Source organism: Pipra filicauda, unplaced genomic scaffold (genome assembly GCF_003945595.2).
Source record: "Pipra filicauda isolate LSUMZ 115617 unplaced genomic scaffold, ASM394559v2 scaffold63_size3267554_pilon, whole genome shotgun sequence".
Lineage (NCBI taxonomy): Eukaryota > Metazoa > Chordata > Aves > Passeriformes > Pipridae > Pipra > Pipra filicauda.
In genome coordinates this window covers 1,522,270-1,543,954 of record NW_024104798.1, presented here as the reverse complement: position 1 = coordinate 1,543,954, position 21,685 = coordinate 1,522,270, and the positions used below count along the sequence as shown (strand labels likewise).

The following is a 21,685-nucleotide window of genomic DNA, read 5'->3' as shown; positions in this document are numbered from 1 at the left end:
AACCAACACAGAGGGTCAGCACATCCTAGTCTGCCTCTGAACCACGCTTCCCCTGGCAGCACAGACAAAACCAGACACGGAGCTGAAGTCACCAAGTCAACAGAAACTGCTACCCATTTCCATGGACTTTTATTCAAGCCTGTGCAGCCACTCATTTGGGATGAAAGGCCTTACAATTCCATTGAAATGGGACTGTAAGTTTGGGACAGGCCCTGTGCTGCCATCACAATTGATGTAAGGCTGTGGCAGTGCAGCCCAGGCACTGAGCACAGACGAGCCGATCAATAGCAGAACAGGCCCTAAAGCACTTTCCATCCCTCAAAATGGCAGTGATTTGCAAAGCATTGAATGATGAATTCTGTAAGAATAACTGGCTTAAGCGTTAATAAAGTCATAACTATGAAGTCTAACTTTTCTGCTGGGACCAAAAACCATATGACATATCCGGAGTAGGCTGGAAACTAAATCACAGAAGAATCACAACCTCCTGCTTCAGTGGGGTCAGGACTTCATCTTAGGCAGGTCTTTTAATCATTTCAGAGCAAAGAATTCAATGCAAGTCCTTTATATTTCAATCTATTGCCTTCATCACTCGAGTATCCATCCTCCCAAGGACTCTGCGTGTTGACCTCCATGTAAACCCGGAACAAAGCATGTTCCACTTCTTGTTGCATCACTTCACCCAAATGAACACCGAGGACAAGATATTTTCCATTTTATTTGTGGATTTACACCTATCTGACCATTTCTTTCTCCACATATTAACACAAGCCTAACCATTTTCAATGCAAAATTTTTTTCTATTATCAATTCTAACTTTGGGAGAGGTACACTAAGAAAAGAGTAAAGAAAGCTTTCCTGGTTATAATTTTGGTCAATGGAATACAAAGATTATCATTTACTGCAGATGGCAGCTATATTAAAAAATTATGCTGTCGATGTAAAATAAATAAAATAAAGGCTGTATTTTCACATTCTTTTTCCCAATAGCTTTAAAATAAGGTCACTTTGATGCTGCAGGAAAGAGCTTGGTTTCAGCCTTCTGCTCTACAGGTTGATACACTGGGCTTCAGTATTTGCATTAAATGAGACTCCATCTTATTTTAGTTACAGAACTTGTCCCCCCCACTTTTGAAACAGTGAAATCTGACACAAAACCTGCTCAGTCACCGGTTTGCCTGTAATCTTCCTCCACCCCATCTCCCTGGAATATACACATCTTTTCATATACAATCACATTCCACTCACAGTGTACATTCATGAAAAATGACACCAGAAGCTACATTTTACCCTATAAAAGATTAAATCAACACTGACTTGGTGTCATATATATTAAGAGTTCCAATCATTATTTAAGAAAAATAAAAAGAGAAAATAATAAGAATTTCATATGTGTTTGGGTTTTTTTCTCCTCAAAAGCAAACTTCAAAGAGAGAATTCTGCTCCTTTTGACTTAAAGGGAACCTATTTCTCAACTGAATTGCTTTCCCTACCTTATTACTTGAAGAGATTACAGTCAGGGCTGTATATTGTAGCAGCCCTATATTTAGAAGCTGGATAATAAACCACATAAATAGCACACTGAATAAAACATTAAGACATAAAAGGAGTTAAATAGAACAAAGGGCTAAAGCTTATTGTGCAGTAACCATGTCTGACCCGTTGAAATACTAAGGACTCATAATTTTAGTTAGCAAAACGCAGAGTTGGGGTTTAAATCAGTGCAGTGGCTTCGTGCTAGAGCCCCTTCCACGGCCTTGCAGGGCCCTCTGGTGGAACTGGGAATCCAGCCCGTGGCTGCCAAACAACACTGCTAGGAAGAATGACGTTCCGAACCAAAAATAAGAGAACAAGAAGACTGAGTTTTCTGGTCTCCCTGTTTCCTTGAAAGCAGCAATATTTCTAACACTAAACTTCATTTTTCAGACACACCATTTTCCCTTAAGCAGATTAAATCCTGGAGCTTGTGTAAATAAGGAATTTTTCCTCTGACTCCAGTGGGGACAGAATCTGTCCCTAAAGTTCTGAAAGTAGAGAAAAAAAGCCCTTAAAGCTGTGAAAAACTGCTATCGATGGGGAACAATCCAGTCTGCTACAGGACCACCTGAAACCAAAAGCATGATCAAGAGGTCTGAATTCCAGCTGATGATGACAGTTCACACTCAGAGTTAAAAAAATAAGGAGGTTTGGAGGGTGCTGCAGGCCAAACCAGTGTCTGATACATTCCTCAGCATGAGCTGCTATTTTGTGTATAAAGGAATAACCTTCTGCTGGATGTTCCCATAATCACACACACCCAGCTGCCACTCAGCCCCTGAGCCCAGTCCAACAGCATCACTGAACTCTTTATTCATCCTTCAGCAGAAGTGTGGTGTTCATTTCTTCGTCACCTGATGCTTGATTGACTGATAACACACCCCACACTGACACCTCATCAAGCTTTTACCTGTTCTGGGCTGCTGTTCCTCCCTCATTCCCTACCAGAGGGCATGAGGTGTGTACGTCCCAGGGTGTTAGAAGGGTCACTAGGTTTGGTGGGGTCATGTATATTTGCTTGCCACTGCCATTTCTAGACCTCTCCCTTTTAACCTCTGATAAGCCCATAAATAAAACTGTCTGTGATGCAACAAGGGGAAAACTCCAGGAAACAAAGTTGCTACTTATTCTTCCAGATGGTTAAAAGACCAAGCTGTCCCAGTGCACCCACACACCGTGATTTATCCCTGTCATCTGCATCATCCTGCAGCTGCAGTGAGCAAGCAAACCATTCAGGCTATCACTGAACTCTTCATTTGAAATCACAAAGAAAAGGGAAGTGTGAACCAATTTGGCTCTGCTTTAAGCTACAGATGTTCATTAAATATATAGATTCCAGGCATATTAATAATAATGGACTTCTCAAAAATCTAGACCTTTCAACAAGCAGCAGGCAGTTGGAAGCACTTCAGGTGAGCATCACCATGTAAAACAAGCAGCCTCAAAAAAGCCAAGCTGCACTGGTAATTCATGGCAGAAACTGCTCAGCTGGCAGTACCAACTGGTGTTCTGCAAGTCCAGCCTCCACGTGAGCTGACCTGACAAAGTCTCTTTTCAATGCTGCTTTATTTGTGGATTTTGACTTACAGCAGTGAGGTGGAAACAAATGTTTTCTGCTACTAAATGTATGTTGCTTCATCCAGAACAGCATAGAATTGATCATTATATTGGTATTAGGTAGTCCAGGAGCCTGAAATACTACCCAAAAGCTATAGTAAGGTTGGTGCTTATGCTTCCCTTGGCTATTGTTAGTGCAAAAGAAAAACTCTTCAGAAAAGCAATTCAGAGCAACAAAGTCAGACGAACATTCTGACTTGTCTTCTCCACACAGACGTACAGGGAGGGTGCTGGAATAATCTGCATAAGCAACATCTTCAACGATCCAATGGTAATGAGAAGGAACATTTCTTCCCTACCTTTTGCCTGGTTAACTCTGCCAGTCAAAGCAATTACAGTGTTCCAATTAAAAATAGGCTGCATCCTCCAAGCTGGGCTTGAGATCCAAACTTCTGCAAAGCAATGGTAGGATTGCCTGGGAGGATTGAACAGTCTCTTTCCCCCCTACCAGTCATTTGATGGTGGTGAATATTTCACAGAACAAAAGAAAGAACCAGGTCTGCCTCACACTTTATTACAGTGAAGAGGCCGCCTTTGTCAAAGGGATCGCTCAGTGGTGTTCTCTCCCACTTCTCAGAAACAAGATGGTTATTGGGTCCTTAAGATCTAGTCTCTGTTCCTGCTTGAATATTGCAGAGACAGCTGTAGAATGTTATTCTTTCAGGCACCATCTAACATGACCCAAGTCAATAATTGTCTTTTATCGGATTAGGCTCCTTAAAAATGGTAGTATTTTGAAAAGAAAAAGTCAATCTTCATTTTCATCTTAAATTCTATTGTCTGCTCTTAGTTAATACAGTTTCTTGGCCGTAGTGAGTACGCATTTGATTCAAAGGCACTGATGGTGTCAAGCACATCACTTGAGACACACTGATTGCCAGGAGCAGGCACAACATGTTCTTAAAAACCAGCTCCCCCCAAAGTATCCCAGGCTCAGCAGCTCCTGCCTCATAAGCAGCATCCCACCTCAGCATGTACCTGTCAGGTTACAGCTGCTTGATCCAAGGGACACCAGACAAAGCATTTGTCAAACCCAAAGCTTGAATTCATCCCTCTTATGTGCTTCAGGACCTTTTACTTTGAAAAGGGTTAATGCTGCCTGTTGACTGCAAAAATTTTATCTCGATTGTCATCCAAGAACATGCTAATTTTATTAAACAAATGAGGTTAATTATTTGCTTTCCACAAAACAGGTTGTGCTGAAAGCTCTGAATTATTTGTTTTCCTGACGAACAAGGACACGTCTTGCTCAAACAACAGATTCCAGCACAGATTTGATCATATGTTAGAAGGTCTATTTAGGTGTTGTGTCAAACAGCAAAGATAAGGTGAGGCTGGGAAACACTGGCCCCTTGAGGAGAGCTCCTCAAGCCCTCTAAATGTTCTGTGGTACCAAGTGTCAGACATAGAGAGCTGGAGAATCAAAAATGGGATGACTGTTTCATCTACCATATGGAACCCTAAAGGGATGGGGGATGGCATGAGGGAAACTCACATCTGGGGAAGAACAAGACACCATAGTCTAAAAAGGTGCATGATGGCTCCAGCTTCAAGGGTGCCCATTTGAAAAATAACTCCACAATTGGACCAAACTAGTCATGAAGAGCAGAACCTTTCTTTAGCCTCCCAGAGAAATCACAGTGCACAAATCTGCTTAACAGTAGAGCAGCCTGGCTGTGTTTTATGGAACCTCTTTGATAGGGTAGAAAGAATTCCTGGTGTCAACTACAGGTAGGCAGTCAAGTATTCTGAAACGTTATGTAAAAAATATTGTCATAATTTACATAATACATAATAAGTGTTCATCATATGAGCCCACAACACAAGATCACTACTACCCTATTACAGGTATTTCCCTTAATTACAAAAGCAAAGTGCATCTTGAAAAGACAAAAATATCATTCCCTCTGACAAGACTCTTCCCTAAATGACAAAAGCTGCAGAAGGCTGTTCTCAAGTCTTTTCTGTGTAGTCAGCTCTGAAATGCTTTGCTAAGCAGCAGTTGTTTACAGGAAAGGTCAAGAGGGCCTAATTAACTTGTCACTGTGCATAAACCCCCTTCCTCATTGAAGTGATTGAACTAGTTTCCATAAAAGATCCCTGCAAAGCAGTAATACGGATCCTCCTCCAACACTGTGTTCGCTGGAATCACTCTTTGGGCTTTTGCTACAACATTCCAGTTATTCTCCATAGCCTGTGATTGCATTTTATGGCAAACACATATGAGTGCTGCACAGCACCTGGGAGCACAGAGCTGGTGATGGGGTGAGGCAAGGAGGTGGTTTTGGTAGCTCTCAGAGACACCCACTGCTGATGGGCTCTGAGCACATAGGTACAGACAGAGCATCTCTGTGCAGGACAGTCAGTCCTGCTTGCCAGGACTGAAGACATTTTGGAGAGCACATGAGGAGCCTTCAGCTCCCACCTAGATGACCACTTGAAGCAGCCAGGAAAAAGATCAATAGTTTGTCTCATCTGGAGGATGGAGCCTTAAGAAATGCATCCCCACTTCCTAGTGCTGAGCTGGAGTGGATGCTAACATTAGACCTGGAACCACAAGAGTCTGGCTCAGAGCTAAGAACATTACATATGGACTCTAGGACTAATTTAAGAATAAGACTGCATCACAAACAGCAACATTTGCTGAAGTCCCCAAGCCACCATGAAGGTGACTATGGTGCTGAGAATACAGGCATCATCATGGTGTTGCAGTCAGGCTTTTGGCCTCTCCTGAGAAGTGGTGCTCAAAGAGGTATTTTGTTAATTTATCTCTCTCCTGGGATCAAAGGTGACACAATCTTAGCACAGTTATCTCATTTTATTTAGGACTTGCACAGATACTTTTTCATTGGCTCAGGTACATCTCTCTCTCTTTCTGCTTTCAAGCTGATGTGTCTGCATGATCCTAACAGAGATGTGGCTCCAGAGATTCAGTCTGATATCTCTCCATCAAGCCAACCCAGCTTTCTGAGCTATTTCAGTCACTTGTAATGTGATAACACATTGTTCCTCATAGATAATTCCCTACTACAATAGTACATCCCCTTAAATGCAAGATCTTTCTGGTTGCCTCACTATGCAAGTTGGAAAAGAAGGAGCACATCACAAGCTGGTCTAAAGCACTGTTCAGAATTTGTGTTACTCAGTGAAAGAACTGACTAAGATAAGTCTGAAGGCTTTGATCTATTGCCCACCAAAGCCAATGACACCGCTGTAAAGTCAGTTGATAACGACAGGATTAAGAGGGAGAAGATAAAGATACATTTCAAAATGTCTTCGGATACGGATAAAGCAAAATGACACAAACAAATCCCAATACAGATAAAGCAAAATGACACAAACAAATCCCAAAGTCCTAGCAGTCATGAAGTCACTCAAAAAAAACCTGTCTGGTGAGCTTCAGTACATAAAATTACTAGAGAAAAACCACGAAAATTTACAATAACTCATTTTTTTCTTGGTGTTATATTTTTAACCTATTGCACTGATTATAACATGCTGTCAACAGCCTCATCAATTATCCATTGCTAAAAAGTGGGCTCTAGCATGCTGCAAGTGGTATTAATTGGTCTCAGTAGCACATAATGAGTTTAAAAGCTCCTACCTGTGTGCCCCCGGGGATGGTGGCTAGAGGCGGACAACAATTTACAGCAGACCATTAACACATAGACCAGAAAGAGCCACTCAGAGAGAAGCATTGATTTGGCACAGAATCTCATCCTGGAGGCAGAAAAGGAAGCAGTTGAGTGAAAGAACAATGTATGTAGGGAATAACATAAAAATGATGTGGGGAAGGAAAGCTGAGACGATGCTGAAGGTTAACCAATATGGCTTATTACAAGACAACAGTGACAAAATCACATTCATGATTTAGTTGGCATCAGTTATTTGTTAATAATGTTTCATAATTAGAAGCAAAACAATGTCTATCACACATCACATTACCCACAAACACATATTTATATAAGACATTATGAGCGCAATACATTTCTATGAATCTGAGATAAAGGGTGGGTTGTTTTTTATTAAGATCCCTCCACACTCAAATGTAAATATACATATTTATAAGCTGCGCTACTATTTTTAAACTGCACTTGCCCCAATCATAGAAAAAAAAAATGTCATTTTTACTCAGCACTTCTCAGGACACATTTGTTAAAGGTACCAGCTCCCATGTAGTCGTGTGCAGGAACTGGCTGGGCCTCCCAGTCACACAACATCTGTGAGCTTTCCTTTCCAGTAGGTTTGTTGAGGGTTAAACACTCATGAAACCAGCACCTCAGGCAAATATGCAAGGACTCACTTCTCTGCCAGGGTGTTAAAAACCGCATTTCACTTGTTCTAAAGAAAGTGCATGTTGTTAGTCTTAGCGTTAGACCTAAGATCACAAATCCTCAGTAATTTTTCAGCAAATATCTACAATTAAATCCCTCAATAGCTTATGTTTTGCCATTCATCATATAGAAAGGGAATCTAATCATCTTCTTAAACTCAGTTACGATGATTTATTACTTGTGTGATACATAAACAGGCATTATGTAGTTGAACCCTTAGATACCATGTTTCACACTTTCAGCAAATTCTGTAAGCAGGAATACATCAAATTAATTAAAGGCAATTTATAGATTTGCATAAATTGAACTAAATACTGCTTTCATAGCAGTGATGTTAGTGTGCAGGGAATCAACATACTGGGATTTCAACAAGCCTATCACAAGCATATTTATTTGCACCAAAAAGTCCTTTGGGAACTTCTTCCCCCTGTGGATTCCAGTTCTGATTCTTCCAAGTATGTGCCAAATAATTTTTTTATCGGTTTATCTTTAAAAATGTCTGAGACTATTCAGTTAACCCAATATTCAAGTGTTGAATATAGGGATAGTAAAAAAAAAAAAAAAAAAAAAAAAAAAAAAAAAAAAAAAAAAAAAAAAAAAAAAAGGAAAAAAAGAAACAATTCATGCCTTAGACAGCTCTACTGTCACAGCCAGGTGAAGCACTTGGATGTTGTTTAAGTTTGATAAACATCTACAAACAAAACCAAAGCAGAGGCCATGTTTCCTCATTTAGTAGTGCTTGTATAAGTTTCACTTTCACACTTTGTAAAACAATATTGTTCTCTTATTGTGAATCTTAACAAAGCCCAAACAAACCACAAAAGCACTTACTAATATCAAAAATTAAGAGACAAAAAGTCTGCTGCATGTAAACATATCTTAGCAACAAATACTGTTTTATACATTGGTGCAAACCCCAGCATCTTCAGCTGTCCTGATAGACTTTACTCCAGCCTAAAAACTTCTTTTAAAAATTACACAACTAGCATTAATAAAGAGCTCGCCATGTCTACAAATCTCAGAAAGCAAAGATTACATGTAAAGAATCCACATTTTAAGGACTGATTTGACAATGTGGTACCTTTTTTGGCTTTAAGAAGGTGCTCTATCTCAAGCCCAGCGTTGCCACCCTGAATGCAAATGAACCAGTACAGGAAGGAACACACTGAGGATCCTTTACAGCTCAGAAAATAAAGACATCACTAGTCCTTGCCTACCCTGTGAGTGCCCTCTTATGGAGCACTCCCAGGCTAATTCAGAGCAGCTGAACCTAATTCACCTCTTGCATCCAGCTGAACCACATAATGCCACTGCAGCTAATGGGATTGAGTCACTGTGAAAACAGCATAAATGTTATTATTACTGGTGATCCAATATTAGCCTAAGAAAACTGCCTAGTAAGTTCTGAAATCAATGTACCATTTCTTTCCCAGGTAACTGAACCTCATTTTCTTGAGGAGAGAGACGAATTTAATCTTAGTTTTCTTGCTCTCTCCATGAGAAACATACATGAGCTTGCAGCTCATGCACCAGTTATCACTAAATAGGATGTCATCATCTGCTCATCCTGCAATCCCATCTGTCTGTTGCTCTAAATGCAAACACTGGAATCTGATCCAAATAGCAGAGACTCCAGTTCTGGTTTCACTCTGTGGTATCATAACAAAGGCAGGAACTTTCCTACAGATTTCCTGAGGTGTGACTGAAAGCAGGATTTAACCCAAGGAATTAAATACCACAGATCAGGCACTTTGAACGTGCCATTACTGGTAGGAGTTAATGGAAGGGACAGGTATTTAGTCTCAAATCATGCACTGTGTGCTTATCAGCTGCTATTTCAGCAATTAAGTGAACCCAGGTTTTCCCACTGTTCCCACTGCAGGAGCAAAACTGGTCTCAGTAGAGATGGTTGTGTGCTGAAATAATTTCAAAAGCTTTCCCAGATTATGAAACCATGCTGTGATGTTAGACAGGGAATGTGGAACCAGGGTTCATCAGGGTAACAGGGTAACCTTACCCCTTTGCAAGAATATTCAAGTCCAGGAATAACTGTATCACTAGCAAGCATCAACTTAGTTATATCCAAACTGAAAGGCTGCTAAAAGCATCCAGTACCAGACAAATGATACATTTTCAGACTTTGGTCTGCCTTGCAGGTAGACAGGACTCAAGTTCTCAGCCTGCTAATGTAAAGAAATACAAGAAGATCTTTGAAAAGGCAGGAGAAAAATGAAATTTGGCAGACAGATGCAGCAAGGGGTGCTGAGCCCTTCAGCATCAATGGGCTGCTGCTTCCAGAAATGTCAAGCCTTCATTCTCTATTGGATTCAAGTGGATATTGTTGCTCACCAGAACAGCAAATCTTCAGTGTCATTTGAAAGATAAAAAGTGCTCTTACCTTGGGGACTTTGTAAGAATTTTGTTCCAGTCAAACACAATTATTTCAGTGTGTTTTTCATAGTTATTCCAGATTCCCATTTGCGGCAGCAAATAAGACTTTCTGCATCTCAGAATTTTTCTTTCACTTTGGGGACCTAGAAAGAAAGTCATATTACACTGCAATTAACGTCTGGAGTGGTGCTGTGAAATACATCTCCGTAACCAAATTCATTGTTTCACAGTGCCATCTACAGTGCAATCCAGGGCAGAAGACAGCAGTTGTATTGCTCTATTCTTTCCAAGAACACAGAGAAATTGTGGTAAGGCAGCTCTGAATTATCACTGCATTAACTAAAGGCAGAGTTCACTGTACTAGGAATCACAAATAGAACATGCAGCTTGCTGGGGCTTTATAACCATGTGCCCTCTCGCCACCCAAATGCTGTGAAAGCTGTAAGGTCTAAGACTCCACCATAGTGCAAACACATTTCCACATGATTACATGAAGCCTCTAACAGTATGAACCAGAGATTATTAGAGAAAGGGGAAAAAATCTTTCATTGTCTTCATAAAGGTTTGGCCAAGGCCCTGGAGTGTGGCTGCCTCAGGAGCAGAGGGTCACATCCACAGGAGCGTGTCTGTGTGATCAATGCACTGCTGCACCCTCTGACACTTCTGTCTCCCCTTGCTTCCAGCATCACCTCTCACACCCAGCCCACCTGTACCCAGAAGTTACCCTTTGAAATCATTACATGGAGACCCTTGTGCAGCAGTACTGACACACATTCCACAGAATAACCAGCTCAAACACTCCCTTTTATAGACATTTGAGTCTCTTTGCTTTTGTTGTTTATATTTGTTCTCTCACTTCTATCCCTGGGCGCAACTTGACCTTCTGCTATAGAAAGCACGACACAGTGCAATTTGTGAGAGCAATAATAATGTGGTCTTCACTATGGAGAGGTGACAATAACCTTTTCTCATCTTCTCCACCACTCTTTTCATTTCACTCTTCTTTTGATCAATTAGAAATTTGCTTTTAAGAAACACAAAATTACACCACCACATCGGAGGCCAAAGCATCTCTAGGGTCATAAAAGCACATAGGCAGACACCTCTCAGAAGCCCGTGGCTCAACACACTCATAGAATCACAGAATGCTTTGGGATGGAAGGGACTTTAAAGATCACCTCATTCCAACCCCCTGCCATGGGCAGGGACACCTTCCACTACACCAGGTTGCTCAAAGCTCCGTCCAGCCTGGGCTTAACAGCTCCTTTTTGTTCAGAATGCCATGAGAAAATAGAGTAATTGCTGGCATTAAAGAGGTGCCAGGCCAGCAAACTATAATTAATCACATTTTACTCTCTCTTTGCTTTCCAATGTGGAGTTTCAAAGTGAGCCAAAATCACAACACAACAGTTGTAATTAAAACAAAATGTGGACAAAGAGATGCCTTAAGACAAAGCACTACCATCCTGCATTAGTCCTTTCTTCCACAAATACACATAAAATAAAAAATAAAAATAAAAAAAGTGTGTCTCAAAAGGCCTATTGAGAAGAACAAACAAAGAGGCTTTTCAATATAGCATTGACTGACTGAAATGGTTATGTGGTACATTTTTACCCATTTCATAATAGGACAGGTAGATAAATATATTCTTACAATGCTCTTGTAGAAATCAATATTGCAATACACTAACCTGGGTTTTAGTGCTTATCTGTTCCATAATTTTTATTAGAGAGGAAAATAAAACCCTGTGTAGATGCACCTACAGGTAAACACTAACATTGCTGTAACCTGTTCTATAAACACATGTTAAACACTTGTAAAAGACAAGGAAATATTGATTATTCCAGCTCATTCTAATTAAATGGAAGCAGCAAAAGTGACAGATGATACAGCCACCAGCATATCTTGAGGCTTTCTGATGCCTTCCAGGCAGAGATATTTCTTTTAAAAATAGGGTTGTTTGAGGGGAGATTAAGGCAAACTCCTGAAACCAGCATCAGGTGGTTTATGTCAATAAAGGAGACAGGTCAGAACAGAAGCAAGAGCCTCACTTGGTTAATAAGGGTAAAAGGAATTCCAGGTTTTTCATGGCAAAGCCATGTTTTCTGTGTGTTTTGTGAACAGTGGGTTTGCTGCTGGTCTCTACCTCATCTTAGGGCACTGCATTACTTTGGAAAGCAGAGCTGTTCATTTGATTTTTATACAATGACTAGTCAGTGGGCAACTGAATCCCATCTCCATCTCCACTAAATATATAGAAAAGAAGGAAGAGGGAATTGGAGAGGGGAAGGGCTCTCAGTATTTACACCTAGGCTGGCCATGAACAGCTCCTGCTTTGCACATGAGTCACCCCGGAGGCTACACAACTCCCCTGTGTCAGTATTTAGGGCATCCACATGCCCAAAACAAAGACTACGGCTTCTGTGACCAAGGAATTGCCATGGTCAGATCTGATGTGCCTCAGTCTCAGCACAGTCTGTTCTCTGTGCCTCTGCACTTCAGTAAAATCAGTATAAACAGCATTTCCCTATGCCAGAGAAGTGTTTCAAGAACAGAAACAATAAAGGCTTAAAGTTGTTTGAAAACTGTATGGGCGCTGTATAATTCCTTTGACAGTAGGAATAAGATAGGGTTTTAAATTAGGTGCATTTCCTACCAATATTTACATGTTGTAAAATGCTTCTTAAGGCTACTTTCTGTAAAGAATAAATTACCAAACCATTTTATGGAATCATTCATAATAAGCTATTAAATAATTTAGAAAACCTTCTTCCATTAAATATTTAAAAGGCTTTAATTTCTCCATTCTCAGTAATTCCTCACTTATAATACAACAGTGCATCCCTCAAAAGACTCCTCTTCTCTGTAAAGCAATGGGTGAGAGAGGAAAGCAGTTTGGGGGCCATGTACTGTACAGGGGGATTTGCCTGCCTGAGCTTAACCCCATTTTCAGCCTGGTTAAAATCTTACCTCCTACTGAACAAGAGAACAAGAGAAAACAGAGCAACATCTGCATTTCGTAGAAGGGGGGGGAAAAAAAGATCTAGTCTGGTCACTGTATGTATTTGAAAAGTGCTGCTATTTGAGTTTAAGGGGAGCCAGAGACAAAAAAAAAAAATCAAGAAAAGAGTAAGAGTGAACACCTTCTTGGCCATATCCCCCACTACAAACTGGCTAACCCAGAGCTACATTTCAGGGCTAAACCTCTATGAACAGGTCAGGTATTCAGCAATAGAACTTGAAGGGGGCTTGTAAGAAAGAGGGGGAGCAATTTTTTACACGGGCAATCAGTGATAGGACAAGGAGGGACGTTTTCAAACTAAAAGAGGAGAGATTTAGACTAGGTGTTACATAGCTGTGGCTGCCCCGTCCCTGGAACTGTTCAAGGCCAGCTTGGACAGGGCTTGGAACAGCCTGGTCTAGCAGGAGGTGTCCCTGCCCATGGCAGAGGGGTGGAACCGGATGATCTTTCAAGTCCCTTCCATCCCTAAGCATTCTGTGATTCTGTGATGATGTTACCCCTCGGCCCGCGGCCACTTTGGGGCCGTGAGCGGGTGACTCACTTTGCCGGAATAGAGGATCGTTATCCCGGGATGGAGGATCGTTATCCCAGGATGCAGGATCACTATCCCCGTTCCAGGATCGTTATCCAGGTTCCGGGATCGCTATCCCAGTTCCAGGACTGTTATGCTGGGATGCAGGATGGTTATCCCGGGATGCAAGATCACTATCCTGGGATGCAGGATTGCTATCCCAGTTCCAGGATGGTTATCCCAGTTCCAGGACTGTTATGCTGGGATGCAGGATGGTTATCCCGGGATGCAAGATCACTATCCTGGGATGCAGGATTGCTATCCCAGTTCCAGGATGGTTATCCCAGTTCCAGGACCGTTATCCCTGTTCCAGGATCGCTATCCCGGTTCCAGGATCGCTATCCCGGTTCCAGGGCCGTTATCCCTGTTCCAGGGCCGTTATCCCGGTTCCAGGGCCGTTATCCCGGTTCCAGGGCCGTTATCCCGGTTCCAGGGCCGTTATCCCTGTTCCAGGATCGCTATCCCTGTTCCAGGATCGCTATCCCGGTTCCAGGATCGCTATCCCGGTTCCAGGATCGCTATCCCGGTTACAGGGCCGTTATCCCGGTTCCAGGATCGCTATCCCGGTTCCAGGGCCGTTATCCCTGTTCCAGGATCGCTATCCCGGTTCCAGGGCCGTTATCCCTGTTCCAGGATCGCTATCCCGGTTCCAGGGCCGTTATCCCTGTTCCGGGATCGCTATCCCGGTTCCAGGGCCGTTATCCCGGTTCCATCCAAACGGATTCTCTCCACCGGCGGGGCGATGCTGCCCCCTGGCGGCCTCGCGCCGCCCCAGCGGCTCCCCCACAGCCCCGGCCCGCCCGGCCATGAATAATTTAAATCGGAGCTATTAAACGCTTCCAGCTCTTGTCTGTACTCGGAAATCTCATTAAATCCCGTCCGCACAGCCGCTCCGCCGAACCCCGCTCATTGTTCCCCGCCGGAGCCGCCCCGGTCCCCAGGGATGCTCTCCCCGCCCGCCGCGGGGCCGCTCGGCAGCGCTTCTCTGCGCCGGCACGGGCTGTCCGCGACAATTAGGGCTCCTCATTAATCACATTAACACGTCTCTGTCACAGGTTCCCTCCGCTCAGTCTCCCATCGGGGTCTGGGCACCGCAGGGAAGTGCTCACGGGCACGGGCTCCTCGCAGGTCTCCTCTGGGAGCCCTGTCAGTCCCCAGGAATGGGCTGATACAGGGAAATGATGCTCTGGGACTCCAAATTTAGTCACTCGACCCTCACCCAGAAAGCTCTGCATCAGGCCACGTAAACTCAGCTTGATCTGACGGCTTCAAGCGTCAGTAAATCCATCTCGGCCAAGTTATTCCAAGAGTTAATTAACCTCGCTTTAAACACTGCACCTTGCAGCTTGTACCTCCTGATGTATTCCTGTTGTTTTCCCAGCTGGCACATCCCACAGGGACATGTCAGGTCTTTAAAGGCCTCAGTTCTGACAGTTCTTACACCAAATAAGGGTTACACTGGGTGGGAAGGCACTGTGCAAACTGAGGAAGGACACAAAGTTACCCATGTAGTAGGATCACAGGATCATAGAATGGTTTGAATTGGAAGGGACCTTAAAGATCATCTTATTCCAACGCCCTGCCATGGGCAGGGACACCTTCCACTTAGACCAGGTTGCTCCAAGCCCTGTCCAACCTGGCCTTGGACACTTCCAGGGATGGGGCAGCCACAGCTTCTCTGGGCAACCTGGGCCAGGGCCTCACCACCCTCACAATAAAGAGCTTTTTCCTAATATCTAATCTAAACCTACTTTCTTTTACTTTTAATCCATTCCTCCTTGTCCTGTCATTACATGTCCTTGTAAAAAGTCCCTCTCCATCTTTCTTGTAAGCTCCCTTCAAGTACTGGAAGGTAGCACAAGACCAATCTCAGTGCAAGAAAGTGAAACTCTTTGGGCCCAGTTCCTCGACCCTTTTACTCCCAGAGTCAACATCTACTTTTCTGCTTCTCTGCAGGTATCTCTGAGGGAGGGAGGCCCTGTCACATCGAGCTCCACACAGCAAACTGAAGTGAGAATGCTCTTTTGACAGCATGAAAATCAGCTAAGCAAGCTGGCAGCAAGCTGCAAGTGTGCGTCCTTGCTTTTGAGAAAGCCAGGCAGGTATCCTAAAAACCATGGGGGAACTGCAGCAATGCCCAGTACCTCTCAGATTCCAGCACACTCCCAACAAACTTCATGTGCAACTTTTGAACATCACATTCCATTTAGACACCACTTTCTGCTGGTGGCAGCTCAGTCTGTCACCACTAGTTGGCCCTTTCCGCAGGAATATTTCAAAATCTCACTTTTAACAGCAAGTGGGGGAGATGGGGAGGAAAAGAAAACAATACCAAATGAAAGCTAAAGGAAATAAAACCCACAGCCTCCTAAGAAGGATGAATTGAACTGCTATTATATCCACATAGCATGAGGTATCGACCACACCAGCAGCCAGACCGTCCACACACAGACAGACATCCTGTGTGCCACATGTTTGGGGGGAACTGAGTCTGTCTTCAGCAGCATTTGGAGTTCTCTAGGCTGTATCTGTCCTCACCACCTCCTTTAAAGATGAGAACAAACCTTCTGTCTGTAGTGGGCATGTTAAGATGATGTCCTGGGAGAAATATGCCTGAGTCACGCTAATTCTCTGCTCCAGACACCACAGCCCTCCTTAGCTAATAGCTCGAGTCACAATAGGGACGTGAGTGGATGATCTCTGGAAAGGTTTTTCGGTTGGACTCATTTTAAGTGAGAGTTTGTGGACTCTAAATTTGATTCAGTAGAGCTCAGGTCACACAGAAGCAGCAACAGCAGAATCAGAAAACAAATTCAAGTGAGGGACTGGAGGTGAGACCTAGAGGACTGCCACAAAACCTCAAGTCCACACAGTATAGGGAGCAGTTTGAAATGAGGCTAGTTCAGGTCCTTTCCAGGCAAGGAAACAGTAACTTCTTCATATACACCAGCTCCAGTGTACATTCTGGGGACCTGTGGTCACCAGAACTCACAGCTTGCAACTGTATATGCACAGCAAGAATTAGACTTGAAAATGAAGCACATGAGTCATGCTGGCACAAATAACTGATCACTTGCGGTCCAAAAGAATAATCTCTGAGTATGAGATGATCATCTGAATGAAACAGAATCTCATTTAGAAAATTAATTTTTGGGAAAACGTTTTAGAATCTGCTCTCTCAACTCAAAGTGAGTTCTCATCTTTCCTCCAGCAAAAAGTTCACCAAGACCAACAGGACTGCTCAGAGAGTAAAGTACAGCTATTCTACCTGTAGAACAGAGGCAGAATAGACCCTTTTCTCCATTCAGCATTAAAAAACCATTCTGCCAAAGTAAATTCCTGAAGAGAGAGGTATCACCATCAAGATTTCATTTTTAAGGTTGCACAGACTTACCAATGTGCACAGCCAACACAGGAGATCTCATTACAGCTCAGCATTTCAACTCTTTTCAACTATCTTTATCAGAAAGAATTTTTCCTTGTGATTATCCAGCTACTTTCAGTCACTCACAGCAGCTCAAAATCTTCACCCCCCCAGAGCAAAGCCTGCTTAAGAGATGGGCAGGCTTCAGGCACTGTGTTCAAGGGAGAGCAGGAATTGCTTCAACCCTGTTCAAAGAGGAGGGAGAGCAGAGACAGTGCCCTGCTCCACTCCCAGCTGACCTCCCAGAAGCAGAGCAGTACTCATCTAAAGCAGAGAGCACACCAAAAAAATGGAGAGAGAAACGCCTTTGAAAGAAGTCTCTTCAGCAGGATGTTCCAGGCACAGCAAATACACCTTTTCCCCTACTATAAACTTTGCCTGCCAGGTAGCAAAGCACTGAAGTTGTTGTACAGACTGTCCTGAGCCATAAAACACTGTTTTCTATACCCTGAACTGACGGAGGAATTTAATTTCTTCCCTGGAGTGAAAAGATACCTGACCTGCTCTAGAACAAGTCACTCAACTTTCTTCCCACTCACCAGGGACCCAGGTGAGCTGGTAGGTTATTTTGCAGAGATCGCTCAGAGGAGGGACAAATGGATGGGAGGGCTGAAGGAGCAAAATTCATGTCTGTCTGTGCCTGTGGATGATGCACTGGGAGGTCCCAGACCTGTTCTGGGTGCAAGAAGCAGATCATCACTGACTAAGGGTGGCCATTCAAACTAAGAACAAGTAGCAATCACAGGGAAATAACATGAAAATTAAGAGAGTCAGCAAGTGCAAGTGGTAAAGAAAGACTGGAGTAGCTGTGTTTGTTTAGTCAAAAAAAGACCTAACTGTCTCCTTGAAGAGGTTTATTTTAAAGAAGGGCATGATTTAAAGAAGTGGCTCTCTGTAGCTACTGCAAATAGCATGAAAGTAAATTCAGTGTTCTGCACAGATTAAGTCGTGTATATGAGGAGAAACTTTCTGTGTCTAAGGGTGGAAAAGTAGTGGTACAAGCCAATCAAAATCTCTTGAAGCCTGGATTCAATTGGATGAACATGTGGGGTGGTCAAGGCTCCCTTCTTCCTCCAAAGGGTTGGATGACATGTTTGCTTGGGGTATGTAACAGGAATCCATCTCCTTTATGCCTTGGAGCAAAAAAAACCCGCTGGAACATGTGAGGTAGATAGTCACTGTTCAGTGTCATCTCCAGTACCCTGAATGCAGACACTCATCAAATCAGAGGTTAGTGGAGGAAAATTGTAGCAGAAAGAAACCTCCACATGTTGTTTTTTTCATGCAGGTGGGTCAGTGCATGCTATATGTAGATATCTTTCTGGTGGTTCTCAGGGTCCTTATACAACCAAATTTGGTTCTTTCTGGTTCTACTGCATTAGAATATTATATTCTCTTGTTATTCCCAAAACCACCTTATTCACGGTAAATAGTTACAGCATGTCCACTCATGCTTCCCTAAGCTGTATTAGGCCCTGACTGCAACAGTGTCTGTCCATTCCTGTGTCATCCATGTAACCTGGTCTCTGCCTTTGTTTCAATGCCTGAAATGCTCCAAGAGGAAAACACAGAATAGCCAGTTTTGCTTTTAGAACACAAACATGCTTGATGAGCAGTGGATGCACACTGGCTGATGAAGAATCCCAACTGTCTGGGTATATGAGATAATTGTTCCACTTGGGACTCATTATCTAATTATTAAAAGATTCTAAGGAAAAGCATTTCATAAATACAGCACTAAATTTCCAGAAGTGCAATTATGGGCTGAACACACATTTTTTAACACCTGTGTTATCCACTACATAAGCCAATAGCAAAGTACCTTGTGCTGTGCTGTCTCTGCCAGGCTCAGGGCAGTATGTAGAAGAACTACTAGCAAATTGAAAGGTAACATTTTTTGTATTCCCATTTTGGTACCAAAATAACACAGTCAGCTTGGGATTGGTTTAAAATTCTGCCCCGTGCAGAATCTTTTGTGGTAATAACAAAGAATTAAACTTGTACAGGAGGGGAGAGGCACAGGCCAAAGAGCTTTAACCCAACTTTGATGCTATGGGTTCAGAGCTTTTTACTCAGTGTTAAAAAACATTCTTTGCTTATCAGAGTTATTTTAGAAAACCATTGCTCTATTGAATAGGAGAATTCCAGAACTGGGTTCCTGATCCACTAGTTCAGGAATTGCTAATTAAAAGTATAAAGTGTTACATCATCGAATGACAGAGGCAAAATACTGCTTATAAGTTAGAAAGCCAATTGTGTGGCATGAAGACTTGGAGCTGGGTCAATAAACAACTGCACTTTAAAGGAGATCCCAATCTTATTCAGTCTGGATTCAGGTTAAATGAACAAAAGCATATTCAGAGCCAATCTCAGAGCTGTGTTCACTTTTCTGTGGTTGGGCAACATCATGCTGGATGGAAGCACAGACCATCACACAGAGTGAACCTGCATTGTGCACAGTCTGTACATGGACTGACTCCACCTCCCTCCAGCAGGACCCCATTTTTCTCCTTTGTAACCAGAAAAACTCCAAATCCCAATATAAATATATAAGGTAACACTCTCAGCAATTTTCATTTCCAGCAGCACCAGGGACTTAATTCCCTGGTGCAAGAGAATTTCGCAAGTCCCATAAATCACATTTTGCTCCTCACCTCCAGAAAGAATTTCCTTCATCCTTCCCTATTCCAGCCCAATCCTTCACGCCTCTTCCCCTGTCCCTTCTCAGCCCTCTCTGTTTCTTGCTTGCATAGCATCTTTCCTGACTCCTCTGGGAAGCTGACCTGCTTGGCAGCAGCCTGTCTGTGAGCATCAAGAGAACAGTTGGGAGGCAGGGAAAGAGACCCCACCTGAGTTTCATATTGATCAACAGGGGAAAAGGTCTCCCTGTTCAGAGCAGGTTAATCATCCACTGGATGCCGTTTTCATCCTTTCACAGGCACAAGGAAGCCAGGTAGAGCTCTGGCTACTGTTGCAATGAACAAGGAGAAAACCTCAAAAGGTGCTGAGGGACTGGTAAGAACAGTCCCAGACACTTTTCCTGTCGCTGCACTACCAGGACAGGAGAGCAGCAGCCACAGCAAGCTGGTAACTGCTCTTCAGAAACACTAATAGGTGTTGTTAGGGTGGTACTTCCCCCTCAAGCACCTGAATAGTCAGAGGTTCCTCCTTCCAGTGCCTGTCACAGGTGATTCAAGAGCACGTGTCCATACAGGAGGCTCAGCCAGTTTCTCTGGCTGAAGTATGACCACAGCCAGGCTTTGAATGAGTAACAGCCTCCTCATGGCTAAAGCTAGAAACTTTCTTCTTTGCTTTTTTAAAAAAAAGAAAAAAATAGTAATCTTCCTTTTCACAAAGCTCAGAGAAGGCTCAAATTCAGGCTTTCATTTCCCAATCTTCCTAGAAAGGATTTTTGCTTTTATCTTGCCCCTCCATTCATGCAAAGGCCTCTTCATGATCGTGTGCATGACTGATGGGAGGAGCAGGGGGAAGGGTAAGTGGTATAATTTTGATTATGCTTTGAAATGCTCAGGGTTGGAAATGTAGCATGAGATTCCCCCCACTTTCTGTGCCTCACTTGAAGGCAATTATGAGTGCCTTAAAGACATGAGATCCGTGAAAATAACAAACTGTTGATTGTTTATTTTCAGGGTAGACAACAATCAGCTTTTAATCAGTTTCTCATCACTGCTACAGGTGAGCTATTAACTCTCTTATAAAATAATTAGAAAACAGAAAAGAAAAATCTTCTCCAATTATTTTCATCCAGGAAACTGAGATTTTATGAAAAAAAAAAGTCTCAAGATTCACAGAGAAAAAAGTTAACTTGGTGACATGTTTAGTTCAATCTTTTAGCAATGAGATATTGTTTGACAGAGGCTGGATTGTGCTTCCTGAGCTTGTATGATATTATGGATATTGGCATCAGATTAAAAATCAGTATTTTCAGCCACCTTGGTGGACACTCAGATATTTCTGCCGAATCTTTTTTTTCAGGGAATGGATTGCAGAAGTCTTCCATTTCTCTGATTTCTGACTATTCACAGAACCTTGGCTTTCAGATCCCCACAATACACATTTTTTCCACTTTTGAGTAAATGATCTGTGAATTTCTGTCCTGGGGGAAAAGGTACTCAAACTTAACTACAATAAAGAGAGCAACCTCCAAATTTCAATTATATTAGAACTAGCAACAGGTATGAAATGCCTCAGATACACAACTGAATAGTCACTTCATCTTACATACAACCTTACAGAAGTTTTCCTAACCAATAATCCCATTAAAATATACCCTGAACATGCCTTGTTTACTATTGCCATGTGTACCCTTACTAGTACACTGGTTCTAACTCAAATGTAACTCAAACAAGAGCAATCATGAGCACTTAGCAAGGTCCTGAGACAGCTGCTGCTGTCCTGCTGTGCTGCTGTTGAGCTGCAGACCAACAGACATTTGCCCTTCAGGTGGTGACCAGACCGTGTCCTGTGTGTGTCCCTGAGAGGCAGTTACACAGTAAGGAGCCTTCAGTGAGAGACTGGGGGACAGACATGGTTGGTTGTTCTCACATTGCAGGGAACTGTCCTCCAAGCCAAGCAGGGATGCCCTTCTTGATGGCAGGCACTAGTCAGAGACAAGTTCTCAGACCCAGTAAGAGCTCACTGAACAAAAACATAATGGGTTGCAAAAACCCGGTCGGGCTGGGTTATGGGTTCCAAGGGATGACTCAATAAAGAGCATGTGAGGGCTGAGCTAATTAAGTTCTCCCCCACCAGGACCCCAGTGGCTGCA

The 21,685-nt window shown here is 42.9% G+C and overlaps 1 protein-coding gene across 3 annotated transcripts in view; it reads right to left on the bottom strand.

Annotated features, from left to right (window-relative positions):
- Nucleotides 1-21,685, bottom strand: part of TAFA4 (TAFA chemokine like family member 4) — a 72,542-nt gene that overhangs the window by 37,540 nt on the left and 13,317 nt on the right. For all 3 annotated transcript variants that reach the window (XM_039388363.1, XM_027723043.2, XM_027723048.2), the window contains exons 2-3: nucleotides 9,886-10,021; nucleotides 6,758-6,873 (exon numbers count right to left, since the gene is read on the bottom strand). In XM_039388363.1, the coding sequence (XP_039244297.1) occupies nucleotides 6,758-6,873; nucleotides 9,886-9,965 (196 nt within the window). In that variant the 5' untranslated portion in view covers nucleotides 9,966-10,021. The remainder of the gene's footprint in view (nucleotides 1-6,757; nucleotides 6,874-9,885; nucleotides 10,022-21,685) is intronic.